The 27,773-nt window shown below is 38.7% G+C and overlaps 1 protein-coding gene across 1 annotated transcript; it reads right to left on the bottom strand.

Moving 5' to 3' along the window:
• Window positions 1–5,523: 5,523 nt before the first annotated feature.
• Window positions 5,524–26,706, bottom strand: LOC139134673 (sodium- and chloride-dependent glycine transporter 1-like). Its single transcript, XM_070701641.1, has 14 exons — window positions 26,454–26,706; window positions 22,036–22,219; window positions 17,346–17,477; window positions 16,523–16,784; window positions 16,011–16,143; window positions 15,056–15,190; window positions 13,941–14,044; window positions 13,546–13,670; window positions 13,104–13,216; window positions 12,066–12,197; window positions 11,600–11,699; window positions 11,097–11,197; window positions 10,437–10,610; window positions 5,524–10,043 (listed from the first exon to the last, which is right to left on the bottom strand). Exons 1-14 carry the CDS (start codon window positions 26,520–26,522, stop codon window positions 9,861–9,863), a joined length of 1,947 nt encoding a protein of 648 aa, XP_070557742.1. The 5' UTR covers window positions 26,523–26,706; the 3' UTR covers window positions 5,524–9,860.
• Between the last annotated feature and the right edge of the window lie 1,067 nt (window positions 26,707–27,773).

Here is a 27,773-nt window from a genome sequence, read left to right as displayed (position 1 = left end):
CAATTTTAATCTGAGGTCACAAAAGTTCATGTAATGTGTACGTCTTCACTGCGTGTACTCAATGCATGGGCGATGACTACTGACATTTTTGGTCAGGAATGGGGATAAATTTTCCGGCGGGATTTTCCCTTTTTGTTTCCCTCTTCCGAGTAACATATTCGCTTGACAATATGTTTTGATCTAATGTGTACAAGTTATATTTAGACTCACAAACTTCTAAACCAGATTTTTGGTGAGCTTTGTTCATTTTCTTTGTTCGCTGGTACAATTGACTCTTCTCAACCCCCAACCAATCGTGACGATAGTATTGGCTAGCTACACCTTAACGAGCCTTTCAAGTTAGACTTCAAACGAATTTTTTTCCGCTGCCGATAGGTCGCGCGCTTTAGTCTCGCGAAATTGCTCAAACTCAACTGAATTTGACAATAAATGTTTCAAGAACAAGAGTCAGTGATCGTAATTCACTTGAAAGAAATCAGAAACAGCAAACAGCAGGGTAAATGGATACCGACAGAATAACTCTTGCCCGATGAAAGAGGAGTCATACAGCAGGGGTTGATGATCAAATTCGCTTGGCGGTCAGTGCACATCGAGCATAAGTCAAGTGGGGACTTTGAAGAGATGTATTGACTGTCACTGCAACGCTTGCATTGACGAAGAGTCTTGAACCTTAAAAGACACAAGAACAAAGAGTAGGATAAATCTACCGTCTACCGTATTTCTTGTTTCTAGGCTACCCCAGTCATTTATTTTGTACATGCATCGTGTTCGTCTCATACACTGGGTCGTCGTAACAAATTGAAACACACTGTAAGTTCCCCTTCAACGTCGTAAAAACTTTTACCTAAAGATAGATTTGAGTCTCTCTATGTTCGGTAGAATTCATTTATCCCTCGTTAATATGATACTATACCTGTCGTATACCTGTATTTTTTTGCCAATGACGACACGTTAACATTTGGCAACGACGCGCATGCATGCCAATGACTAGCAACTATTCGATGCAAAGATACTGTTTTGTTGTCCCGCGACCTAAATCTAATTATAGCAACAATGCACACAATGGCTTTAATGGATGACTGTTATTATAACTGACCAGTCTCATAAAGCGATGTTACCCCACACGACGAAGCAGCTAATGGACAACGAAACTGTTACAGGGGTGTCTTGTCTTATTTATAGAGAGTCGCGCGCATTTCAATCCATTGTGCAAGTCCACACGTACTTTTAAACAAATGGCTAATGTTAGCATTGCAGATAATAATAGGCAAGCAAGACTTTACATTCATCGAACCTTGCAGGGTACCTTGTTGCTGCGGATCCGTAGCCCTACCCCTCCCTATGCTGGTTGTGTCCACTCCCCCAACACAACCAGCAAAGGGAGTGGTAGGGCTATGGATCCGCAGCAAGGTACCTTACAAAAATCATATCTGCGCCACTTTGTAAGTGATCTGTGAAAGGGAAATCTACAGAATAAAATGTGAAGAAACATTACTGATAAGTAGGTGAAGGGGTCGATGTCACACAAAAAAACGCTTTTGTGATTATAGTAAAACAACTTACTGGTCTACTGTTGACGTTTGTTTATTCCACGTTAAAGTTTAATGATAAATCACGCCATACCTTTGTGAGTGAAACTTTCTTATTCTACTCCAAATATCACAAGGAATCTCCTAGTGTTTAACTTTTCAACGTTACCCTCATGTGCTTTATGTCCCGTGTTATTAATGACACTGGGTATTGTATTGCACACAATGCGTTGTGATGCGCTAAGACTGATAGGATGAAGACGAAAAAGTACATGATTTCTAGAACAAAAACAGTGGAAATATAAAATTTTCAACTGTCTCCTACAAAGACGATTGGAACTAATTTGGGCTAATTGGATAGTGAAGTAATGTCGGTTTAATCAGCAAATGTAAGCTCATCTGCTTTTGATTTATAAGTTACACACTTTTTTCATGAGTAATTTGTAATATTGCAACATTCAGCTATAGGCACCTTTAGTTCCAATCGTATTTACACTGTTTTAAACACGCTATAAACAACAACAATACAACCTTATTGCGCGATAACATACTTCGGTAAGCCCAGTCGAGTAATTTCTAAAAAATATAGAAATATTACGTAACCATACTTCTTTAGAGGGTTCCTTTGCATTGCCACGATTCTTGTCTCGAAGTTGTTTCACTGGAAGATTTCTTTGTCAAGGTCACTCATATGTATTAAGTTTCGAATAGTAATACAATACAATACTGCTTTAAGATCTGAGCACAAAAGAAGCCCTGTTAGCAAATAACACACAATCGATACAAAGGAATGAAATTGCGTGCTTCGAACATCATTTAACTATAAACTTGGTCTTCATTTACAAAATTATCGGTTTGGCGGTCGATTTTTCCATATTTTTCATTGAATTGGAAAAATTACCATAAATTCCAGAACATTTTAATTTCCTTTGGAATCCGAAACCCCGGAAATATACAACAAGTTCAATCTAGGTGATAAAAGAGCATTAAACCTAAATATTCTTTTGTTCAAAGTTACAGTTTTCTTTTAACGATGCTTGGTAATAGCAGATTGCAAATATGTGATAATCAGTGGTCCTTCACTTAAGGTAGAACGCACCTCGGGGACAGACATTCGGACTCTCAAACTTTTACAGTTCTCTTCTAATATACCACATGTTGGGGTTCATTTTAAAGCTCTTGGTGAAAGAAAACTTTTCACCGGCTCAGGTTTTTGAAATTCGAAAATTTTTATTTTTCTCCATAGAGTTTACACAGGGATAGCGGCCATTTTGAATTTCTAATATCGGTAAATCTTTGGTAATTTGTTTCTCTAGTACCAAAATTTGCACGGTGACCCCTTATTTTTATTCTTGATTTTGAAAGAGAATGATTGAAAGATTCCTTGAGGAAAGTTAGAGCAAAAGTTTAAGTCTTTCACTTTCGAGGTGCATATTACCTTAAGGCAGTACACGCCTCAAAATTGTCAATAAACCTGAATCGCTACCTGAACAAACTTTCCTCGAGGTAACTTTTGACCAATGTCTTTCAAAATCAAGAATTTCAATCGAGTCACCCTGCAAATGTTGGTAACTATGGAAACAAATTACTTTATATCAACCGATATTTGAAATTCAAAATGGCCTCTTTTCCTGTGTTACCTCCCAGGCGGAAAATTAAAATTTTCGATTTTCACAAAAATAAGCCTGTAAAAACTATTTACTCCTTGAGCTTCAAAACGAGTTCGAAAAGTTGTTGACCAAAACGGTATTGTATAAGTTTGGAGGTCCGAGGCGCATTCTTGATACCTTAACTCTAAAACCAGAACAAACCGTTGGCTATAGGCCTACTCCTATTAGTCTTCCCATTTCAAATGTACAAGTTAAAGGTCATACAAAAGATAATTTTCTGTAGAAGTGCTGTTTGTCATTTAATACATGTCAACAACATCAACAACTTCAACTTTGATTAGAAAATCTTCTGTCTTTAAAATGCAATTCATCTAGAGGAGTTGCGGCTATTTTCGAAAAACTGAGGACCACGACTCATAAACAGCAATTGTATTCGATTAAAATTGTTTGAAACAACCATTTTTCCTAAATTTACCATCCAACCAACCGCTACTGGTGATGAAATTCTGGGAAAAATTCTGACATCATTGCATGGACTTCGTTCCACTGACACGGGGACTCTTGTCTGTCGCCACCAACGACCGTATTATACTATTTCTTGCTGGCCTCCGCATCGGCCTCAGCATCAGGAGCGGTACCCTCACACCACATACAGTAGGCCTGTACTACCATGACTACTGAATGTTACTGATATTTGAATGAATCGCATCTCGGGTTTTCTTTGTAAATGTCTTTGGGGAAGTGGTGAGCATTCCAGGGCAGATTAAACTATCATGTAGCTTTTTTCCCAATATCAGGGGCAGTACGTCCCACAGGTGCCTGCAATTGCCAGTGTGGTATACGCAGTGAATGTCTTTGTATATACCTCACTGGCAACTCACCTGTGTATCAAATCAACGCTGCCAGCACCTGTGATCTGTTAAAGTGCGCCGCTGGCGGTAGAGATAGACATACGGCCCTGGAGGAGCAAAGCTACAAGGTCTGGAGAGCGAGACTCGACTATCGACTTGGGCGGTCCCACACAAAAGAATCGCGAAGGGTCGTGTCGTAACGGTGCCACCAGGTGACCTCGATTACCCCTACCCTACTCCAACTGTTAAAAATAGAGTGACCACCCCCAACAAGTCACAGGCACTGCCGTAGTTGACAGCGCTCCGCCGGGCATGCCGGGGATACTGGAACACACATCATCGTACGCGCAGGGCTACGCGGTTCCTGCGCACCAAGAGGTGACAAACGGCGAAAAATTTACATAGACTGTATTGTACATCAATCAGTATATAAGTATGACTTATAGTGGTTGATGTACAATACAGTCTGTGTAAAAACCATATACTTGTTGTTGGAGATAGAGGGATACTACATGACGTTACACATAAACATATGCACAGGACGCAACTTGCAAGGACGCTGTACGCTGGCACTTTCATCCGGGCCACCTGAGCGCGGCGGCGAATCATATACTAAAGCAATACAGGAAGGTCATATGCAAATCACTCAGAACCAGAGGGGCACATTTCCGTTGCATTCCGGAGATGTTTAAAATTGTTTGTTTCTTGTTGAATAGATTGGACACACCCACGCCCATGGCGGAATACCATGAATACGTTGATGATTAAAGGTTAATGGCGAATGATGACTTTACTTGGATCTCAGTGCACAGGGTCAGAACGCACTATTAGTCAAAATGAACGTGTAGAATTGTTTATTAATAAATTTTATAATTTAATACGAGCATCGTTGATAGAAAGTATTTTTGTAATTATATTCTATATGTACGTATCCGACTGCACTGTATTCCTGCGTGATGTTCAGAGTTTGTGCCAACCACATGTGCTAACTTCACATGGTTGTCGCAAAGACCCTTGGCATTGCACAGTAATAATGTACAGAGTATTGTCTTTGCAGTCTTTCAAATAGTAAATGAAAGGCCTATTCTTCACCATTGAGCAGCAGTTAGGTACTTATGTAAGAGTAGAATAATGAAACTTTTGGTGGAACCAACTGAACCAGAGCAGGAATTCAGTGACCCATGGATGTGACCCAAGTCCAAACTTCTGGAGTCACAAAGACTATACATTGTATTAACAACTTAATCTGATTGAAATTGGGTGAAAATGGCGACATTTCCACATGAAATCTGGTACTGTTTTTCATCATCCCTGAAGCCAAACTTTGATCATATTGTGATTGACAGCATTAAATGAGAAAACCATCCTTAGTATTTCTTGTGTTGGTTGCGAGATTGTGAGCCCACATATGCGTAGCCTAAGATCCTATTTCTTTGCGTTGGCTCCCATGGTCTGAGGTACAAGCAAGGAAATAGGGTCTAGGCTAACATAGGCCATAATCTCAAATAAAAAAGTGGACAACACTGACAGATGTTCATGTACTCATTTTTATTCAGAGATGACAAATTGTGTTGTCTGGATACAAAATGACATTGCAAGCTGATCTTTTGACAGAAGTGAATTTCAAGTATGACAAAACTGACAATGTCTTGACAATGTGGTACTAGCTAGTGTATACCAAAATCATCCTAGACTGATAGTCATTATTCTAGTTGCATTGATTGCTCATTATCATCATAATGCGTCAACAAATTTCAAATATGTGCAAAATAACTACCTTGAACATGTCAAACAAAAATAACACTTCAACAGTTCTGGCACTGTGGCCAAATTACAAACAAGAAAAATGAAAAAATAGCTTGGGGGAGTATCGATTGCAGAAAACCTGTTTAAGACTATGTTTCTTTAATATAATATAAATACAACCCATTATAAATATGGGTACATTTTTCAATATATGTCAAAGTATACACTTGAGAAAGATCTTTGGAAACAGATTAAATATTCTTAGCATCACGAAAACGAAGAGTAGGAACTCCTTAATATGTACACGTTTGCTTCATTTCACCACCAAAATGACAAAACTTGTCAAAGCTGGCCGTGCAAATCACAAAACTTGTAATTTTGAACATCCAACATTGACAAATTTTCTTATTTTGGTTGTAATATATAAATATTGATCAGATAAATTTGCACTATAGCAATGCCATCTTACTAGTAACATCAAAGGAAAGACAACCTAATTTTGAAATATTTGTTGTACAGAAAGAGCTTTGGAAGTTTTTTATTCTGGTCCTTACAGGGGAATGTTTTGCTACCATTATTTCTGGATGTCATTTGGTTCTGGTAAACAGAGTCATGCAATCAACTGAATGCCGAAGTTTGTGATACCATCAATTTCCCTTTCTTTGAAATTAGCTTAATTAGGGAAACTGTTTAATCTTGCTTTTTTGACCTGCTGAAGTTGAGATTGGCTCATTCTGCGAGAATGTTAATGTCCTGAAATTTACTTCAACAGGGTTTTGAAACACCAGTTGTATGGTGCCTATGATTGCAAATAACACAGTTGATTGCATACACTGATTGCATATACATCTGTAATATCTTGTTCCTAAAATCACATCCTGAAATGTTTTAGCTTCAACTTAAATACAATCATCAGTATTTCTGGCCTAAACAAGTAAACAAGTGTTGAAAATGTGGTGTTTTTTTGCCTAAACTATGCTCCATCTTACGTACTGCGTGGCAACTGACCCTCAGTTGCGGTTGTTAAACCGACGTTCAACCGAGTATCGCCACCTCATTTTTCAGCCATTGTCTGTTGATGTAAAAGACGCTGCCAGTAAAGCAGAGTCTGAATGAATTCCAAGGAGGAAAATACCTGGCAAATAATATCCCATCCTCTGCACCTCCTCATACCAGCACTTGCACGCCTATGTCCCCTTACAGACTGACAGTCTAAAATGACAATTTTCTTTAGCTACAAGTAAGGACAGGGGCATATATTTCTTAGTAATAATGGGAAAAATATACAGAATAAGAGCTTTGCCTTACATGGGAGGATCAAAATGTATCTTGATACACCACCTATGGAATTTTACATCTCATTTTACTATTTAACATGTGAACAGTTGTTACTTTGTCACCTTGCCAATATAATAGCCAAAATAATGGCCTGCAGTACTTCAAGTATCATAAAAACTAATACCTGTAAAAATATTACGTACTATACGAATGTATAACAAAATAAATTGATCTAGCTGTACCTAAAAACCCTGGTATCAATCTGACCACAGGATTGCGATCCGATAAGTTTTAATTTTTCAGAGAGTGCTGAAAGACTAAAATATTGTGTTGAACTTGCAGATTCATGGGTAGGGTAGGGGTGTTGTTATTTTGAACCTCTTGAATAAAGGTCTATTTGCCCTGCATTGATTGGGTGTAGCTAAGTGAAATTGCTCTTCCAAATACCTCCCTGGGTCCATTCTGTTGCAAGATAATGTCCTTAATCATGGCTGTCCGATATCCTTAATGCCAACGTCTGAATTTTGGAACACAGAAATTATGCAATTCAGTTATGAACCAGATATTTTGTAGTTACAACTGGGTGAAATGATGTTATTGAAAAGTGTTTGGCGTCATTTAAATTCTCAAGAACTGCAGTCCATTACCAGTGAGAAGTTGAATAGCGTATCACATGTGGAGTCTATAATATTATGCCCAGAGACTGGCCACGATGTCATTCTCTGTACAGTTCCACTGGTATGAACAAGTTCCAGCTGGGTAAATTTGAGATATGTTGAGAGCCTGTTAGTAAGCTTTCATACCTCTCCCTCCAAATTCCTCTGCAAGTTACAACACTTTGTTCCAATTAACTCAACGTCTTCAAGCAACTCACAAGTACAATCTAGAAAATCTTGATACATAACATTCAATAGTGAACATCTGAAAAAAATATCTTTTAATCAACAAAAATCAAGTTCAGAATTGTAAATGGTAATTTTTCAGAGTAACCAACTGAAATTCATGATATTATCGATATTAAAATAAAGGGTTTTCTTATAAATTTCAATTTTTTTATCACATCTCTATTTAATGGGCCTGTGAGATTTTTGGACTTCAAAATGCAACTATAAATGGGTGGATGGCAATTTCTCAGCTTTGTAGATACTGAAAAGGTTTACTTCAGTATAAGTTAATCATTAATTACTTCCTCTCAAGAACAAAAAATGCCTATGTTTCAGTTTGATTGCATTGTAATATTACTATGCTATGCTGTTGACTTGGTGCAATGCAAATTAATTCGTATGCAAGTCAGTAACCCCAACTACAGTGATAATTTTCCTTTTCAAAAGTTAACAATGTTAAACACTACAAGACTACGGACTACCTCGACACACTCAATGCAGTATCTACCTCCTTTTACCTAGGAACAAACCCACCCAAACAAAAACAAAAGCTCAAACAAGAGTACATAACTGCTATTCATGTTCTTGATATATACTGCTAAAACTCGTGGGAAATTGGAAATTCACATGATGGCCCATAATATTCCATGACAGAATTAAACCCTACAGCATCTGGAACATGTTCAAATCATTTGAAATCTAGGGTATTTCATGCAAAACAAGGGGTTTGCTGGAAGACAAGTCCACGCAAAATTACACAGTTGTCACCAGCTGACTGGACTTGAGTTTGCCCTATACGATTTCAGAGAAACCATGGCAACATGGTCTCCTGCTTCTGATCATTGGTTATAAAAGAAAACACATCATTGTAAAGAGATAAATAACATGATAGTATAACTTGTTGCAGCTACCTGTAAGGAGCAATTAGTAATGAACACAAAGAAAACTTTTGCCACCTATAAGATGTCTATTATTATAAACAGTTTCTCTCAAAAAGAGAAGTTAATTCCACCACTCTGACCACACACCCTGACAAAAATCCGTGAGAAAAAGGCTGCAGAATTATTCTGTCAACTTTGTGCCAACGATATTTAGTGCAGGTCAAATGTAGTGCTCAGAGTGTTATGTAGTATGTATGTACGTAGAGTATTTGTAATGATGTTATCGGCCTAAGTTACCATTTTGTTAATCGTGCATGTTTGAAAGCCATGTGACCAAATTAATTCTCATTCTAATGACTTCAGATATGGATAGTATTATATTTCATGACTGAACAGGTCTGGAACTTGTAAATTTTTGTAAGCCAGGCAATAATTGCAATATCAATCTATGATGAAGGGTTTTATGGCTTTATATGTGAGCAAGCAAGGACTTGTTCACTGCAGAGACAGACAATACCAAATTTTTTCATGTACTCATTGATGGCATGTCAATAAAATGTAATCTCAACAGACTAAACATTTTGTAATAAATTTGGGGGATGTATGCATACTCTTTACTTTTCAAGTACTGAGGTTTAGTATGCACATTTGACAAAGAACTTTAATTCCATAACAAACGGCCAATTTTTTTATATTTTCAATATTTTGATTGAACATTAAAAACAAATTTTTGTTTCTGTCAAAAAGTCTAAGATTTATGTGCCTCAAAAAACGTTATCCCTTCTATGGAATGACTCAACTAAGTTATGAAACATTTTCCAACAATATTCCTTCATGAGCTACACCAACTGGGGCAGTGAGGGTGCTCATCTTCAATGAAATCACTTTGGAGGAGGAACCCTCTTGGCTCCCCGCAGACATCAGAAATAATATTTTTTTTTTATCTCAACCCATGGGGGGAAAAGAACCAAGATCATCACCATAAGTGAAAAGCAGACGGGAAGAGCGATGGAATTACACTACATAGCAGAAGCACTGCCTTGATCAGAAAATCTTGGAAAACTACACATGTACGCGTTCTTCATACTTTGGCATCTACGTAAGCAGCACCATTTGAATGTACATGATAACCATTACTTTCTGCCTTGCTCTCCATGGGAATCGGGGAGAATTTAGGTTCGTTGAGTGGCCTGTATCTACCAGTACGGTACTGATCCAACGCTGGGCCCCAGTCTTCAGTTGGTCTCATGATCGACTTGACACGCTGAAATGAAAAGTTGAGAGAGTGTTGTCTAACTATCGGAGATCTCTTCCATAATTGTAACAATCAGGCAAATCTATCAACCGGATATATGTTCTCATGTTACTCTTTCATAAAATTGGTCAAAAGGCATTGAAGTGAGAATTTCTTTTCAAGACAAAAGATGAGATGAAAAGTACGGCTCCATATCATATGAGGACACTGAGGTATCAATCTCTGCACCAAAGACAAATATGAACCTCACAATCCGTCATGGCCGAGTGAAGGCCACTTCACAAAAAAAAATTCAAAGTAAAAAAAATTCTTTACAGAAATTAGAAGGTTTGCAAATTAAGAATTTTTTTGCTTCTGAAGTCTTCCACAGAAATAATAAACAGTGAGCAATTTATGACTTACTTCTACGAATCCATCGCCTGTACTGTGTGTCAGGAATTCTAAGATCATCCAGAGTGGGATCATCACTAGTGAGGCAGATGCAGACAGCCAACCGATGATCTCACCAGCTGGAGGATACACGTAGTCACCGTAGTACACTGGGACGTAGTCAATGTATGTCATCAAGATAATGAACTGTTTTGTTGGATAGGAGAAAAACACAAAAATTAAAGGTTAGATTCTTGACAAGTTTCCATGCACACAATACACTGTATAGGCTAGCTGGGGTGTTCACTTCCAATATTGCCTGCTCCCTTGCTGGCACTTTCACAAAATGCAGCAATGAGGCTCCCCAGCTCAATGTTATAAACTATCAGAAACCAAAACATTACTTGGTACAAAAATGTATATTTAACTGGCCAGGACCAGGCATTTTCAGTGAGAAATTACTACAAAAAGCAGCATCCTTTAAATTCCTTTTCAATGAGATGACTGTATGTGGATGAGATAAAACCAGTCCAATTAACTGCATCAACAACATGTCCAGTGTCAATTGCACTGATGTCTGATAAACTGCTACAAACATCAAATCTGATCAGAGAATTAAGCAGTTGAAGGTTACACAATTGACTGAATGCATTAATTTACGGCAACTTTTAAAGTACTGCTTGTAAAACTTACGAATATTGAGAATGGAGTGATGAATAACCAACAGATCTTCCAGTACAGACTTGGCGTCTTTTTCAGCATCATCTCAATATCGTCGTAGAAGTTTCCAACACCTGGCAGCACAAGCAGATTGGTATAAGCCATTTTGTTTGAAATTGCAGCGATTTTCCCAGAGAGTGAAAATTCCAATCAAGAAAAACAAATCATTTTTTCTCCCATTGATAACATTTATACTCTATTTCTACAGGGTCGATATACACTCAAACTCTCTTCAAATTCAATAACTGTAACGGGAATTTTTTCTACATTCAATGACTTTTCAATGTTTAAAAAGCAACATTTTCCAGGTTTTTTTAACATATTTTACATATTATTTAACATATCACTTTCACAATATCATGACTTATTATTTCCTCATGTGCTGCATTTCATTCAACACTCCCCTTAATTCAAGAGTAAAATGCACTTAAAATGCTCTTCAAAGATGAAGTTTCTTGAAACATCTAAAGACGTACCGTAAATCCAGGAGATTACAACACACTCACACAGAGCGACCACGAACAGAGAAATAGTACCAGTATACCAGTCCAGCACTGTGAATAAGTAAATTCCACCCTGCAATCAATTGAAAACCGTGTACCATAAACGATTAAAACCCGAAAACAGATGTAACTTCTAGTTTGATCTTTGAGGTTGAGATACACACAAATGAAATTGATGCAATATGGCACTCCCTCATCAGTTTTATCAAGAAATGATATTGATGCAATTGAACTCCCTCAAGATCAACATTGAAATTAACATTTGATTTACAAAATGCTCTCCTTTCTCACATTCACATGTAAAATGTTCCTCTGTTGAATGAAATAACGGTCGTTCTATACAATACACTTTCTACCAGAAGACGAAATCCTGACAGATGACTTATTCCTACAAGGTTTACTGATTTTGACATTCCATCACTCTTCAATGGGTACTCACATTTGTAATCATGGGCAATCCAAGAAGGAATTCAGCGATGCTGAGTCCCAGGATGAACCAAGTCTTTCTCTTTCTCAGCAGACCAGGGAAGGTATCGATGAATGCACTGCACACACCCTCGACCATACCGAACTAAATAGGAAATACGGAGGGACAAGGCAGTTGGAAATTTGCACACAGCTTGTCAATGGAATCTAAACAAAGGAAATCTTCCCCTCTGAATACATACCCTCTGGGATATCTGCGCTGGATAGTCCTCCTCTCCTTAGCATTGACCTCCCCCTAGTTCCCCCCCGCCCCCTCTTCCCAAATATGCTGCCTGCCCACCTGTCACAAAAACCCCAAAAACTACCCATCCCCCCAACCCACATCGACGATGATTAACCGCGTCACGACGAGCCGTCACCTGGGAATACCACTGCTCTGCTGCTTCACCAAACCTAGTCACGACAGTTGGGGGTTGGAAATTTATGACTAACATCATTCAGGTTAAGTCTACTCATGTAATTTCACAAACTACTCCACAAACATACGTCTCATGACATGGATATAAAATGATAAGGAAAAATCTTCTTGCGACTGCGCCCGACTGAAAATGCAACGTTATGACGATGAATTAGTCAAATACTGGCAAACGTCTCCCACTTCAATCTTTCACACGTACAGCACAAGATATTGACACCCTGACTGTCTTAAAGTAGTAAAATTCCTCTACTACACCTTACACAACTTGATTCCTCGTTTGCGACTCAATGGTCCAGATTTTCATTACTTGTTTTTTCATATCATGGTTACACATAGTGTCACGAAGCGAAAGCGCTGTGTCTATAGGCTTCATTTATCAGCTGGTCACGAGTTGCTTTATTTAAGAATGAAAACTATGTGACTTTACAGGCTTACAGCTCCTGCAAAGTGATTACTTTGATATGGTGTTAGGAAAGGAAAGTGGACGCCAGGACCTGAAAACCCAAGGTTAGGAAAGTAAAAAGAGAAAAAAATACAGTGCAACCAGTATAATTTACTGACAACCCTGATTACCTGGCTATCAAGTCCTAACGTAAATAACATAAAGAAGAAAAGAATTGACCAGAATGGCGCTAAGGGTATGCGAGCCAATGCCTCTGGGTATGCAACGAATGCAAGTCCGGGTCCTGTAGAGAAAAAGAGTGTAATTAATGAAACAAATATCGTGCAACTGCAACAAAACTACTGCAGTTACCGAGAGAAAAAAAAATCGACTTCAAAAACAGTGGTTTCATGATGTTGGTAACACATTCAAACAAAGCATGACATGTAAAAAGTTCTGATGTGTAAAAAACCTCGCGACGCGTCTTCTTGATTCCTGTAAGCTGCGCTCAGAAATGAAACACATGAACACTTTCACTTGAAAGGGCAATTTAAACATGAAAAAACTTCACTGGCAATGGACAGAAATTCCAAAACTAAATAAAATCAAAAGCACAAGAAACATTGGTCTTACCTGATTTGACAACGTCTGAAATCGGCACACCAAGATCCTCCGACATGAAGCCCACCACAGAGAAGATAGCTAAGCCACCAAAGATGCTGGTTCCAGAGTTCACCAGTGGAACGATGATGGAATCACTGCCAGGATGCCAGGTAAAAAAAATTCACGTATCAATATTATGCAGTCAGTGATGATGATTTAGTATTGAATTGATGACAAAATCACAAAGAATAGTATAATCCTGTACTCAGATTGAATACAAAGAAACATTTCAGATCTGATCTCCACTGAAGTGTTGCTCAAATTTATCATGGACACCGCAGCTACATGTAAGCTGCAAGAAGTGGCTGCTGCAACCGATTTCCTTTCAGATGATCTACAGAAATGAGAATTCAATATATACTCACAGCAAAGCATTGTGGTGGAAGCGGTTGTAGCTGGCCATTGTCAGCAGTCCACCCCAGGCCGGTCCCAAGGAATAGAAGATCTGACTGAATGCATCACCCCAGACCTTAGAGATGAAAAACAGATGTGGCATCATGTTACACACAGCGATTCTTTAAGAGCATGGGGATGAGGTCAGTTTTGCAAAACATGGACAGTATACAAGTAGAGACCCTTTGTGATCATAACACTGCCAATGACAATTCACAAGCTGTTAGTTCACTCTGCACTTTCACAAACATCAGTACAATGAGGTGAAAACTGACCTTCATATTTCCTGTGTTTAATTTTACATTCATATTGCTGTCAAACTCCAAATATTGTGAAATGGTGAAAAACTCTGTATAACTGTATTTCCGCCATCAATTTTTAATGGCCTATAATAATACTGAACTCTTGACAGGCATGTCTCATGCCCTTGAGATGAAAATGAATAGCTATTACTCTCATTATATAATCATATCATCGTGATGCTGCTGTTTGGATAATGGATGAATTTGCAACAAGAACAGGCAAATGCGAGCATGGCTGAAAAAGCGGCTTAATATTTTTGTTTGCTCCTTTCATATTTTGGGTTATTTACGGTGCATCAGGTATAAAAGGCCCATTGCAGGCCGATGTTATTCACAACACAACACACAATAGTTCCCTGGAAGTAGTGGCTGGTTGCGCCTCTATCGAGTAATGTGAAATTCACTAATTTGAAAGGAGTATAATATCAGTGAAGTTTGACATGAAGCACAGAACACATTTTGGTACATATTTACATACTATGAATGATAATGATCCTTTGCCTCCAAAATTATTGAATATTAAAAACCGTGAGAATAGCAGTTTCAGTGCACATGAGAGAACCCTGCATGTGTTATGTAAGAGCCATCATATACACCAGGGTGAATAAATCACACTTCAATACAGGTTGGTTCAATAAATCAGCTCTTATATAACCTGAGAATAGTCTGTTGTGAAACACTTGCAGAAAACGCTGTGAAAAAATAAGATTGCTTTTGTCATGATTCAATGATAAAAATAATTGCAATAAGTCTGATTGTATATAGTTACAATGGGAACAACTAACCTTTGGCTTCAATAAGAGATCCCATTGGGGAATCAGGAAAAACTTTAATCCTTTCCCAGCACCGGGAAGAGTGACACCACGAATCATGAGGATGAACAGGATCACATATGGGAAAGTGGCGGTGAAGTAAACGACCTGAAAGACAATAAAAGAAAAGAATTTAAGTTAGATATGATGGTTGATGTGAGAAATTAGGTTTATTGTTAAGGTATAGTATGCGCCTCGAAAGTGAAAGACTTCAACTTTTGCTCAAACTTTCCGCAAGAAATATTTCAACCATTGTCTTTCAAAATCAAGAATAAAAATTATGAGTCAGCTGCAAATTTTTGTACAAGAGAAACAAATAACCCAAAAATAATTGATTATTTGAATTTCAAAATGGCTGTCATCCTTGTGTTAACTCGACGGAGAAAAATAAAATTTTCAATTTTCAAAAAACTAAGATGGTGAAAAGTTTTCTTACATCAAGAGCTTTAAAATAAACCCAAACAAGTGGTAGATCAGAAAAGAATTGTAAAAGTTTTAGCGTCAGAATATCTGTCCCTGAGGCGCATTCTACCTTTAAGCCATTATTTTGTATCTGTTGTGATATCTTTCACCGCTATAGTTCAGCCTAAACCCATTGTTATCGACGGGAATTTTGGATCTTTCCAGAGGGAATCATGGATGAAAAGGTTGAAGCTCATTATTAAACTCTGGCAAAATTAAATTTAATACAGTTAGAATTTGAGGTTCAATACTATACTTGGTCACACTGCAGTGCAAAGACTCATTCTATCCATATGTGATTCATTCCATGTGAATTACAGGAATTTACGGAACATGAGTTGCTCCGTTCACCTTTCAGGAATCCAGGTCATAGTAAGATGTTCAATGAACTTGGACTTTGAAAAGCAAAAATAAAATGCAGGGACATCCTTATTCAAAAGACTTGTGCTAGCAGCTGGCAACTCACCCTTCCGGATGACTTCACTCCTTTCATAAGACATAAAAATACCACAACCCAGGAAAACAGAAGACACAGGGCCAACTTCCATTGAATTGTTCCCATATTTTCCATACCATCACTCATATTCAGTACATAGTTCCTGAAACAAAAGCACACACAAAATCAAACAAAGAGTAGACACTAAAATCAAGAGTAAAAATCTGATCATATTTTGATCTCAAATACTGTCCACATGTTTCTGTGTTTATTCAATTTGATGGTTTATCAGTGTCTCTGACAAATACACTTATGAAACATATGGAACAGATCAAGCAAAGTAACACAGAACACAAGCAACTGAGAAAATTTTGCTGACTCTGGTAAAATTACATTTTGATGCGGATATTTCTGCTGAAATATCGTTATCAGTCAAAATACAAAATTGGCATAACTTTTCCTGATTAACCGTATGTTTGAAAGTTTTCCTTTGTTGAGCAACTGCTTCGCATTCTTGCAATGGAGAATTTAAACTCACTTACGTGAAGTATTCTTCGGCAGGACTGACCCTGGCTGGTTCAGTAATATTCAAATCATACATCATTGTCCTGTTGATCCATGTACCATTGATGACAGTGCCGTTATAATTGCTGCTGCACAACGGCGTATTCCATGGATTGTTGCAGTCTGCCCAAGGAACAGTTGAACCAAACGACGCAAAGAAATAGAACGCTGTGTAGGCGATGATGATGTTGTAGTAGATGGTTGTGATGAAGGAAATTACAACCATGGCATATCCAGCACCTTGACATCAGAATGACACCATATTTTAATATTTCCATGCTTTTGTAATTTTTGAAATAATGACTGTTAATGGTACATGATTCTAATCTAACCATTGTAAAATCATTCCATGAATTATGTCCAATAATAAAATAGTAAGTAGTATTATTACACAGGGCAGAGCATATCAATGCTCCACCTTTATGATGCATCTTTTCGGTTTTTTTATTTCAACTCTCATCAATATAAGTATCAGTACCATTTGTGACAGTGAAAAAAAACCCATTTAAATTCATTTTACATCAAACCATATGTCACATCACTGGCAAAATTTTCACAATGTGGTAAAATGAAATTGCTTCAAGGATTAATACTCTGTTATATTTTACATTCACATAGTAGGTATGGTGACTGCCATCTTCTGATAAAAAGCAACACCTAGTACTTAACTACATGGTTTCTAATTTTACACAATTTGACAGAGACTTAATGAATTTGACAATGCTCACCAAAAAGAAACTGTAAATGTGCTTTTTTGGGGGGTTTGCAAAAATACGGAAGTTGTACCAGAGTTCCTGTTACCTTTAAAAGCTGGACACAGTTTCCATGCTGTGATCGGTCCTTGACTGCAGAACTGGCCCCATGCTACTTCCATGAAGAAAAGGGTCATTCCACAGATAATCATGGCTAACAGATACGGAATGAGGAAGGCCCCTGTAAACAACATAACAACAGTAAACTGTCAGAATCTTCATATTTTGATAAAATAAAATGAATAATAGGATCAAATGCTTCTCTTCCTTAGTCTTTTGAAGTCCATGTACATGGCAACAACCCAGTTTTTGCTATGTAGGGACCAAAGTCAACTGGACTTGGGCCCCTTTCGTTTTCTCTGTTCTGTTTTTTTTGCTAACCAGATTCAACAATGGAGGAGGGAAATACTTCTTACATCACAAACAAGGAGAAATTCCTTGTCTATGCTTACACAGGGTTTGAAATTTATTTTTTTATTTGGTGGTCAAGTTTGACCACCAGATTCGAATTTTGGTGGTCAAAAAAAATTGTCATTATCAGAGTGTAATTCTTGTGGAGGTCTGGGTCCATAGGGTGAAATAGTGGGCTGACATCTTGTTCTGGAACCATTCCACTATGCTGCTACTCATGTTACGTTGGTTTATGTTGGATGCCCAGTAAAATCCACTAGAAAATTTTCAGTATTTTCACAACTTGACTGCTGCATGAGTGACTGACTGACTGTAAGTTTTGACAGAATTACAAACTGAGTAATCAAGAAATGACAATTACTGCTGATAACATGGCAATTATTGCATTTTTTGGACTTATAAAGTTTTGTCACAGTTTTGTACCTTGATCTGTGTCACTTTAATGACTAGACGAAATTTGCAATAAGATGTTCTGCAACATTTGCAGACTTAATCACAATAATCATAGCAGTAAAAAGTAAAACAAAGAGAGACATTGTCTATCCAAAGGAACGCCTCACTTGGGTAGATTGGAGTGGGGTTCAGGACTGACATTGAACCACAGTAGAGGGACAGTGATTGAACAGACACGACGTGTACTACATAACTGCTAAAATATCTATCTCTGAGGATAATATATTGTTTCTGGATACTCCTAGCGATAAACTGTGAGAGGCATGTAAGACTTACAGCTCTGCAGTGCACTAGTGTGACCTCCGAAAATTTGGTGGTCAACAATGACCACCCACAACAGAATCTGGTGGTCCAAATGAGATAATTGGTGGTCTTTTGACGCATGACCACTGGGTATTTCAAACCCTGTTACATCATAAACACATTTACATAAGCACTTCCTAAACACACTGTTGGTGTTGGGAAGTAGTACCTCTACAATGACAACCTTACAGGATGACACACCCACTCAGTTAATGCTAATTAACATGTTCAGCAGCATGAGGCATCAAGACTTGAATGAACATAAACTATAATTCACTGTTGATACTCCCACACACACAGTGACAGTCAGCGTGTTCATTTTTAGCCGGATGCCGGCCAAATTGACCGGCTACTTTCGTATTTTGGCCGGCTACTTTTCAGCACTGTTTCGCTCTCTGGCCCGGAAATTCTAGTTTTGATAACAATATTTTGATTTTTTTGGTGGTCTTGCAAGCCGGAGATAATATTTCAGAAGTGCCGATGTGGCTATATCATGTAGTCTAGCAATTTACGCGGTGAACTTGTTGCTATCACTGTAATACCGCGATCAGCGAACGTGTTGTACTCATACTGGGCTGCTTTCGAGGTCAACCTTGCTTGCCCGATCGCAGGCCGAATTATTCGACGTTCACATCGGGTATAGCCGAAAATTGGACTAACATACAATTACGTTATGCCCGCGAATAGCCGACCATTTCCGAATGAAGCCGACTTTTGTTTCTCAAACGCGGAAGAGAAAGTCGACGCTTGAGAGCTTGGGGTTTCTGCGTAAGAGTAGGGCCTTGTCTGATGGGCTTGGTAGGTTTTTGATCAAATCTAAAGCGACCAAAAGTTGCTGAGTCTCATTTTTCATACTTGAAACGCCATGTCAATCCATCCATGGTCAATCACGATGCCAATATTCAAGTCGATCGCGTTTTGTGGAGGGGCCGTGGTGGTGTGCATCGCGGAAGAGAAAGTCGACGCTTGAAAACTTTGATAATCTGCGTAAGAGTAGGACTTTGTCTGTTGGTTTTGGGAGGTTTAGATCAAATCTAAATAAACAAAAAATTACTTGGTCTCACTTTTCGTACTTTTGAAACGCTATGTAGATCACAGTGTCAAATTTCAGGTCGACCGATATCGAGTTGTGTGTAGTGTGTTACAATTGACTGCCGGTGCTTTGTACACACACGGTGTTGTACAGGCTGGCGTTCGGTGTCGTTAGTTTGAGGTTTTATCAAACATGAACACTGAAATTTAGCTCTCTTTTTCGATTATATTGAACATCACCAAAAAATCAATAATCAGCTCGCAGATTCGTTTTATTAGAAATTAGTACAGTGAATTAAAATCACTGAAAATTGTGTTCCTATAATTCATTGAATTGAATAAACTGTTTGATTTTACTGTATAATCAAGTTTATTTAAGTCAGTAAAAAGCTTTGTACAGCCAGGCTGGTCAGGATTCTAGCGGATCGTTTTCTGGGTTGTGAAAACCTCTATTCTATGATGTATTTCAAAATGTTTGTTGAAGTCATGAGCTAAACATAATTCTACACAACAGTGTGGTGAAATTTTGCTATTTTCCTTGTCAACTGAATGCAGTTGACAAGCCCGAGTGATCAAATTAATTTTTCTGACGTATGTTCAAAACTTTATCCCTTGAAAACATGTAATTGACAATGGTAATGATTATTCTGTATGCTGAAATGGTCTTTAATACAGTACAAGAATGCATAAAATTACTCCAAAATGTCTTCAAAATTTAAAAATTTCTTGCCTACAGAGACGGGGACCCCGTCCCTGAAACCCTCTCCTGTGAATGCATGAAATTGCTCAGAAATGTCTCCAATTTAAAAAAAATACTTAACCCCCCCCCCCCCCCCCCCCCCCCCCCCCCCCCCCCCCCCCCCCCCCCCCCCCCCCCCCCCCCCCCCCCCCCCACCCCCCCCCCCCCCCCCCCCCCGCCCAGGGAACCTGGTTGCATACAGAAGCTAACCGCCTACTTTTCTGAATTTTCCGCCTACTTCAAAAATTTTTGAGAACCCTGGACAGTTATATTAATTATCCGCCAGCAGTTTTGTATCTCAGATGTATCAACCAAAGAACATTACCAATCACTGCAATTGGGATAAGATTATGAAACCAACAAACTGCTGTTTACCGTAGCTTGTTTATCATATTCAAAAACCTGGAGTCACCCATATATGCATGTTTAGTTCCGACTATCATCATGCACACAAACTCTTTCCCCCATAATTTGTGTGATCATTCATTCAAAATCTACCACGATAGCTTGCAGTGTGTTATGATTCTATTTATTTTGTGAGGGGGAATCATAACCACAAACACTGAATTCAATCTTTGACCTACAATTCCTTGAAATCATAATTGACATCCCCTAACGAAATAATGCTTCTAAGGCCTGATCTACACACTATCGTCTGGCAGCAAATTTGGAGGATATGAATATCAAGAACATCAACAACACTTTGAGAAAAGATGACATGATGATAATTGTTGGTCGTCTGTGTAAAAGCTCTGCAGATTGTATTCGAAATTTGATGAGCATTATATCTGTATATCAGTGAAACAATTCCTAGTCATGAAAGCTCTATTCATTTCTCGAGGTGCTGAGATATAAAGTAATAGACCATTTATATTCAGTACTTTGTGGTACAGAACTGATTGGGAAATGTATTTTGCGGATCAGTCATCTTCTTGAGATCAGGCACATTATAATCCCCCTTCCTAAATAAGCTAGAGATAAGCAACATTCCAGGTAGCGGAAACAGATGCTCCCACATGATAACCAGAGATAACACAGCACAGGACTGTCAGGAGCAACTCAGCAAATGACAAGCAAGGTAATAAACAAACAGGATACTGTCCATTTTGTTTTTCCATTACATTATTAAAAGAGGTCACGTAAATTAATGCTGGCCACACAGTTGAAAGATAGTCATAATCGAACTTCAATTACTGTCGAAATTCCAAATTTGCTAGGCACACAGCTGAAAACGAGCATATTCTAACTCTAGTGAAGTCACAAATTCCAACGCCTTGCGCCCTCTATCAAAGAACGCACCATTTAGCCAGTGAAGATATTCCCGCCGTCCAACATGCACATGCGTGTATCGACTTTTATAATACTATGGTTCTCATTGTTTCCCACCGTATGCTAACTTCTCGAAACCACATTCCCTACGCCTAAACTCATAGAAATATATGTACAGTACACGTGTTCAGAGTCGCTTGCCTGTGAAGCTCTGTTTCTGTGAACAAACAATCTGAAAATATGAATATGTGCATTCTCTCGGCCATGCGGCATTTTCAGAGATCGAAACCGGCCTCTCACGCTGCCCGTTTCCGATCTCCAGCTTGCGAAATGACACATTTTTTTGCATATTACCTCCATGCGTGTAACCTTCCTTCTGTACTCTCAGAAATAAATTTTCATACGATAGATATATTACCGCATATCTCATTAATCAAGGCAATTCGATTTTTTTCCTGAAAAGGATATGTCGCTGAATGCTGGGGGTCACTCAACTCTATGGGCTGAGCACGTGTTATGAGTTTGTACTAACCTCCGCCATTCCTGTAGCACAGCGACGGAAATCTCCATATATTTCCAATACCGACAGCATAACCGATCAGAGAAAGCATAAAATCGAGTTTCCCAGTCCAGTTTCCGCGCTCTTTGTTCTCATCGCCTTCAGAGTTGACGCCATCGACCTTCTTGAAGTCACCTTTCATCTCGCCTGCCGGTTCCTGCTCAGTGTTGACAAACAAAAATGTAGGTGAAAGTGGGTTGTAAACGTTCCGCGCTGTGGATTGTGGAAAATGTCCACTCGGTTAAGCAATCATCCACACTCCTGCTATGAAGAAATACGTGCGGCACAAATTTTTCGTCTCTGAAAATATTACAGCACGCCAGGATGTGCGCCTCTGACTAAGCACGGATACCACGCTCTGCGTTCTGTGCAGTGTATGGAATGTACTACTAGGAAAATTTGCTCACTATACTTTCACGAGCAATGGAAAATTCCGATGTCTTTCAAACGTAATATGTAGCGCCCTCATCAAAATCATGACTATTTCTGCATGCATTATGCGTAATGAAACGGTGACAATGTCTTGATAGAAATTATACACTACGACACTATGAATCATAATTGCGTTTTTATTTACGTAGTAATAGAATTTTAAATTGATAAATACACTGGAGGCTAAGCCCATCCCCACCTTCTCTCTCTCTCTCTCTCTCTCTCTCTCTCTCTCTCTCTCTCTCTCTCTCACACACACACACACATTTCCAAAGACAACAATGGGACAGGCCGAGAAACACATGATTATGCAGCTCAAGGATAAAGCCTGTTGTCAACTCTTTTGTTTCTATGCCGATCACTATATTTAGCGCGATCTCGTGGTTTAAAATATTGTGCGTAGGGAGCAAATTGTTCACACTCTACTTCAAAGGCGCCTTTTTGCAGTCTACCTGTCGCCAATCAGCACAGTGCGGGAAACTACAGATCACGACCGTTCCACGTCTGGTTACCGCCCGGCTATGTTCCGACATCCCTATTAAAGTACCAACACCCCTATGGAAGGCTTCTGCAGGAACTAGTTTTCTGGTATTTGCAATGTAATAAATACATATAGAGTTTTACATGTCACTGTAGACGCCGGACTTCGATACTTGCCGCTGTTCTCCAACTATTCTAGAGAGTCGCGCGGCAGGCCTACATAGACGAAAAATCGTATACGTACAAGTTTGTACCGGAATAAAGATTTGATACATTCCTGATGATCTGTATTTTATTATCTACTCTTTCATAAAATAATGGGGGTTTGACCTTGACAAAGTGATTATTGTGTACTATTTATTTGCAAGATGAAGACCACAAAGCATTTGCTTGTATTGTAATATAGTAGAATCCACATCATCTCAACATATGCGTAGGGACACCCTTTTCATATATCCAGATGAGAGTTATGATGAGAAAGCGATAAGGGCCTACTCTATCTTTTATTTTATTTTACGGCCAGTTGGAGTTTCACCAGCTGTAAGCTACAAACAAACAAACCAGTACTGTTACATGTAAGTATCAAGGAAATATTCGTCCAGTTAAAATATTTTACCATAAGTATACTACGTTATATTTTTTAAGTTGATTCGTTGATAGTTACTGATAAAACTTATGTTTTGTTTGTTTTGTTTTGTTTTCCCTTTCGATTGCGATATGTTATTTTTCGCAGAGCGTAATATTAATCGCGAAAACAATCGTTTTTTAATATCAAATCAACATGGCCGAACATGCAGTCACTGACTGTTTCTTCAAGTTGCAAGTTTTAGGCCTACGTATTTTTTGCTGTGTTAATCGGTCTGTATGTTCCGTTTTGAGCATTGCCATACACACAGCTGTACGAGGTTTTAAGCCCAAATCAAATCAACATCAAAAACCCGCAATAATTTCTACATTTGGAGAAAACAGTCACGAGAAATGGCAATTTCCACACAGAAATTGTAATGCGGTGTGGATAATTAACCTAGCTGGGAAGTCTCACCAGCAGCCATCGGTCAACGACTCGGAGACCCTCTAGCTTGGTAATATGACATCAAATCGATTCCTAGGCAAATAAATTACCAGGTCCAATAAACAGTAAAAACAAACACACAAAGAAACATAAGATCACTGACAAAATCGGTAGTACAATCTTGAACCACTATATAAGTGGTGGTACCAGGTAAGAATTATCCATACCGCACCGTTGCCAAACCGCGTTCAATCTCTGTGTGGAGATTGGAGAAATGGGTGTCCTTAAAAACGTTCAGAAATTCACCAAAAAATTTTTAAAAGTAACTGCTGACAATAAATCATGTGAGGAATCAATTTCAGCCTAATTCTGCGTCTCATTTTCACAACGGGCACAATTGGATGCAGTGGATGCGCGTTCGGTCTTGAAATTGGTAAATTCTGCAATGTTTACATCTTGAAATTGAATACTGTGATTCAGTATAATCACCTCTTTTAGATGTAATATCATTTTTGCATGATATTTTTCAAATGGATAAATTATGGTTTATATTTCAATTACTAAAGTTCGATTTTTTCTTCAGAAAAGGTCTTGCTCCAAATCACATTACAGTTTGAATTCCTAAACACTATGTTTTGGGTACAATTTTGAAAACACGGCTTTGTTTGAGCATAGACCCTCGAGGGTCTATGGTTTGAGCATTTTCCTATACATTTATGTTGTGAATAAGACCGAAAATACTTAAATTGTGTAGAAATGTACATCTGCCCTGTAAACATGGTCTTCCAATAGGATTCTACACATTTAAATATTTTTGACACTATCCTGTTTGAAAATGGTGTGAGGAATCCTGTCATATGTTTTAAGTTTTCACTATACTGAGCGAGTCCATCAAAAAATCTCTAGGCCCTGAACAAGACAATGTTTTGATTGCAACATAAATCTTGAAATGTGTTTGTAGCATACAACAAAAGCTTTTGTAGAACGAGTGTTGACCACATACATACATACATACATACATACATACATACATACATACATACATACATACATACATACATACATACATACATACATACATACATACATACATACATACATACATACATACATACATACATACACTGTTAGACCGTGACAAATCCCCTCGATTTGGAATAAAAAATCAACAGTGGACGTGGTTTTTCCCTTGCACTCAGAAACTCCCAAAAAGGCAACAAATTAGTCTCCGTCCGCCAGCTAGCACCGTGGACAGTTTTTTCAACTTGCGCTGCATGCTGATACGATAAGTAACTTTTTAACGAAATCGAGAATTGGGCTAGCTATCATATACTGGCGCTTTTCGCACGGCACGAAAACAAAGACTATCTAGAGTGCGTACGGCCAAGTCTTGCGTTTATCTCGCGTGATATCGCGTGATATGCCATTACAGTTCACATGCGCCCCATAGACGTGTGTACATATGTACACACGTCTATACGTCTATGGGGCGCAAATAGAGAAGCAGAGCGGAATAGACCACAGGTGACTGTGCTATTGCCTTTCATCGGGTTACGCGCACTTGAGATGTTGCATGATTTGACGTCTGTTAGCGACATATGATATGGCTCTAAAACAATGGCTCTGCAATTTCGCAAGGAACACCATTGCTATTGGAAAAGAGTCGAGTTTTAATCGTTTCATCGCTTCGAATTTTGCTGCATCATGATAATATATAATATAATAATAATATTTTTATTGCGTGCTTGTAAATATAGGATTTACATCACATTTGTGGCAATAAAAGCAGATAGCACCCTCACGTGTGACCACGTACGAATTAAGTCCAAGCATCACAGCACGCTTTTACTGCCCCATTTTCGTTTGCACATCAGTTTAATTTATGACCCCTATATTATGACCTCTGATAACCCATCCCCGCGCATGGAATTATATGTGTCGACCTATTTATGGTGCGAGGTACTTGTTCTTACGAGAACCGTGAACGAGGTTGAGCTGTGTCGCATCCATTGGCCGCGACCAACCTCCAATCTCCGAGAAAGAGCGAATATTAACGAGGGCTTTTGTCTGATCCAGGGTCGTTTGTTGCTCTTTACTGTTTAAGAAGGACAAATGACTTTAGGATTTTAATTTTAGTGCCAACTATAAGAAAAAGTTTGAAAGGAAAGACACTGCTTTTTACTGTATGCAGTCACGCGGTCGGAAGAACGAAATTTGGGGTGGTACCACATTTGTCTAATGATCAAGTTTTTGATAAAATGTCAAGCGACGGTGTATTGGAAAAGTTGGAAAAGGAAGGAGAATTTTTGCCTTGAATATGTTAAGCACGCTGAGATCGAACGCCAACAAAGCGTTACTTTTTGAGAATACTTCTGAGCTATTACTTCTCAAATCAAGTATTTGAAAAGTTATAAACGCAGTTTTTACCACGGTCGCCGTGGACGTTACACATAAAACACAGTCTTACCTTACTTGGGTCTCCGGCTGGCTTGCTTTCGGGGGTACTTTGATTCGGTTTTTGCTCCGTTTTTTCCATTTTCGTCACGTCGTTTGCCTCTCTTTTCCAGTCACTCAAAAGCGATGTTAGTTGTCACGTATAGACACTCAATACGCGAAAGAGATGTGTTTAGAACGTTCCGTGTCTGCAGAGTGGACCACCTCCTCCGTTCTTACCTGGGTAGTGATAATAAAACACCAGTGCCAAGGGTTTTGTTGGAGGCGACCTGGGCTGTCACTCTGGCGTCTTTATGTATTTATGCAAAATGCTTTATTGTGGCGCAACGTTCTTGAACCATGCCGGCAAACAAGGTGTTCCATTCCCGCGCTTGTCAAGAATGTAGCGTTAAAGACCGAATGAGGAGGAGGATTCAATGGAATGTCCTCGCTGACTGTATACGTTGACGGAATAGATGCGTTTAATTTGTATTGAAAAATCGAGGCACGGTCATCTTCTTCAAAATTGGCCATCCTTGATGATGCATATTCATATCCATCATGTTTTATAGTGCCTTCAGTTATCAGTACATATACTTCATTTTGAAGAAAATATATGATTGCAATAACTTTGAGTGTGAAGTGCTGACGAAACGTTAATTTCTCACATATTTGAAATTATTTGACACCTTTGTGTTTGCAGCGATAATGCTGGTCTACCTAGGACCAGTAGAAAGTGTGAGTGACATGCTGTCGGCTTCGTTTACAGGGCGAAAAGAAAGCTGATAGTGATCGATACGCCCATTTACCGTGCACCGCTCTTTTATTTATTGGTGCACATGTGGTGCCTTCAAAAGTTCTCAAGGTGCTTCTTTGGCGTCAACAGGTGGTGACCCTGATTTCGTCCAACCCAGTTTCTTCACCTCGACTGATCTTTTCTCTGAAGCGTTAAAGGAAAGAACGGACATTTGACTTCCACTTCTAAGAGTTGCCAGGTTTTTCGGCTGGAAGAATATCCCTAATTGTGATTTAATAGTTATGTGTTTTATCTAGATGTAAATTCTTTGTGGGAATTTTCCCTTTCGCGTGTTGTTTACCGACGAACCTCTTGACCCCATGAACAGTGAGTAATATGACTCCTGTGCTATCGGCAGTTGTCGAGTGGAAAAATACAGGTCTTGGCCCTGGATACATTTACAAGCTAGGTGGTTCGAGGTGCCTTATATTAATATTCAAAATAGCCAAAGGGAAGAGGCATACATACATACAACATACATACATACATACATACATACATACATACATACATACGTACGTACTAGTATACATACGTACATACATACATACATACATA

Source organism: Ptychodera flava, chromosome 6, assembly GCF_041260155.1.
Source record: "Ptychodera flava strain L36383 chromosome 6, AS_Pfla_20210202, whole genome shotgun sequence".
NCBI lineage: Eukaryota > Metazoa > Hemichordata > Enteropneusta > Ptychoderidae > Ptychodera > Ptychodera flava.
The sequence above is the reverse complement of the archived record's forward strand: the minus strand, read 5'-3'. Positions and strand labels throughout refer to the sequence as shown.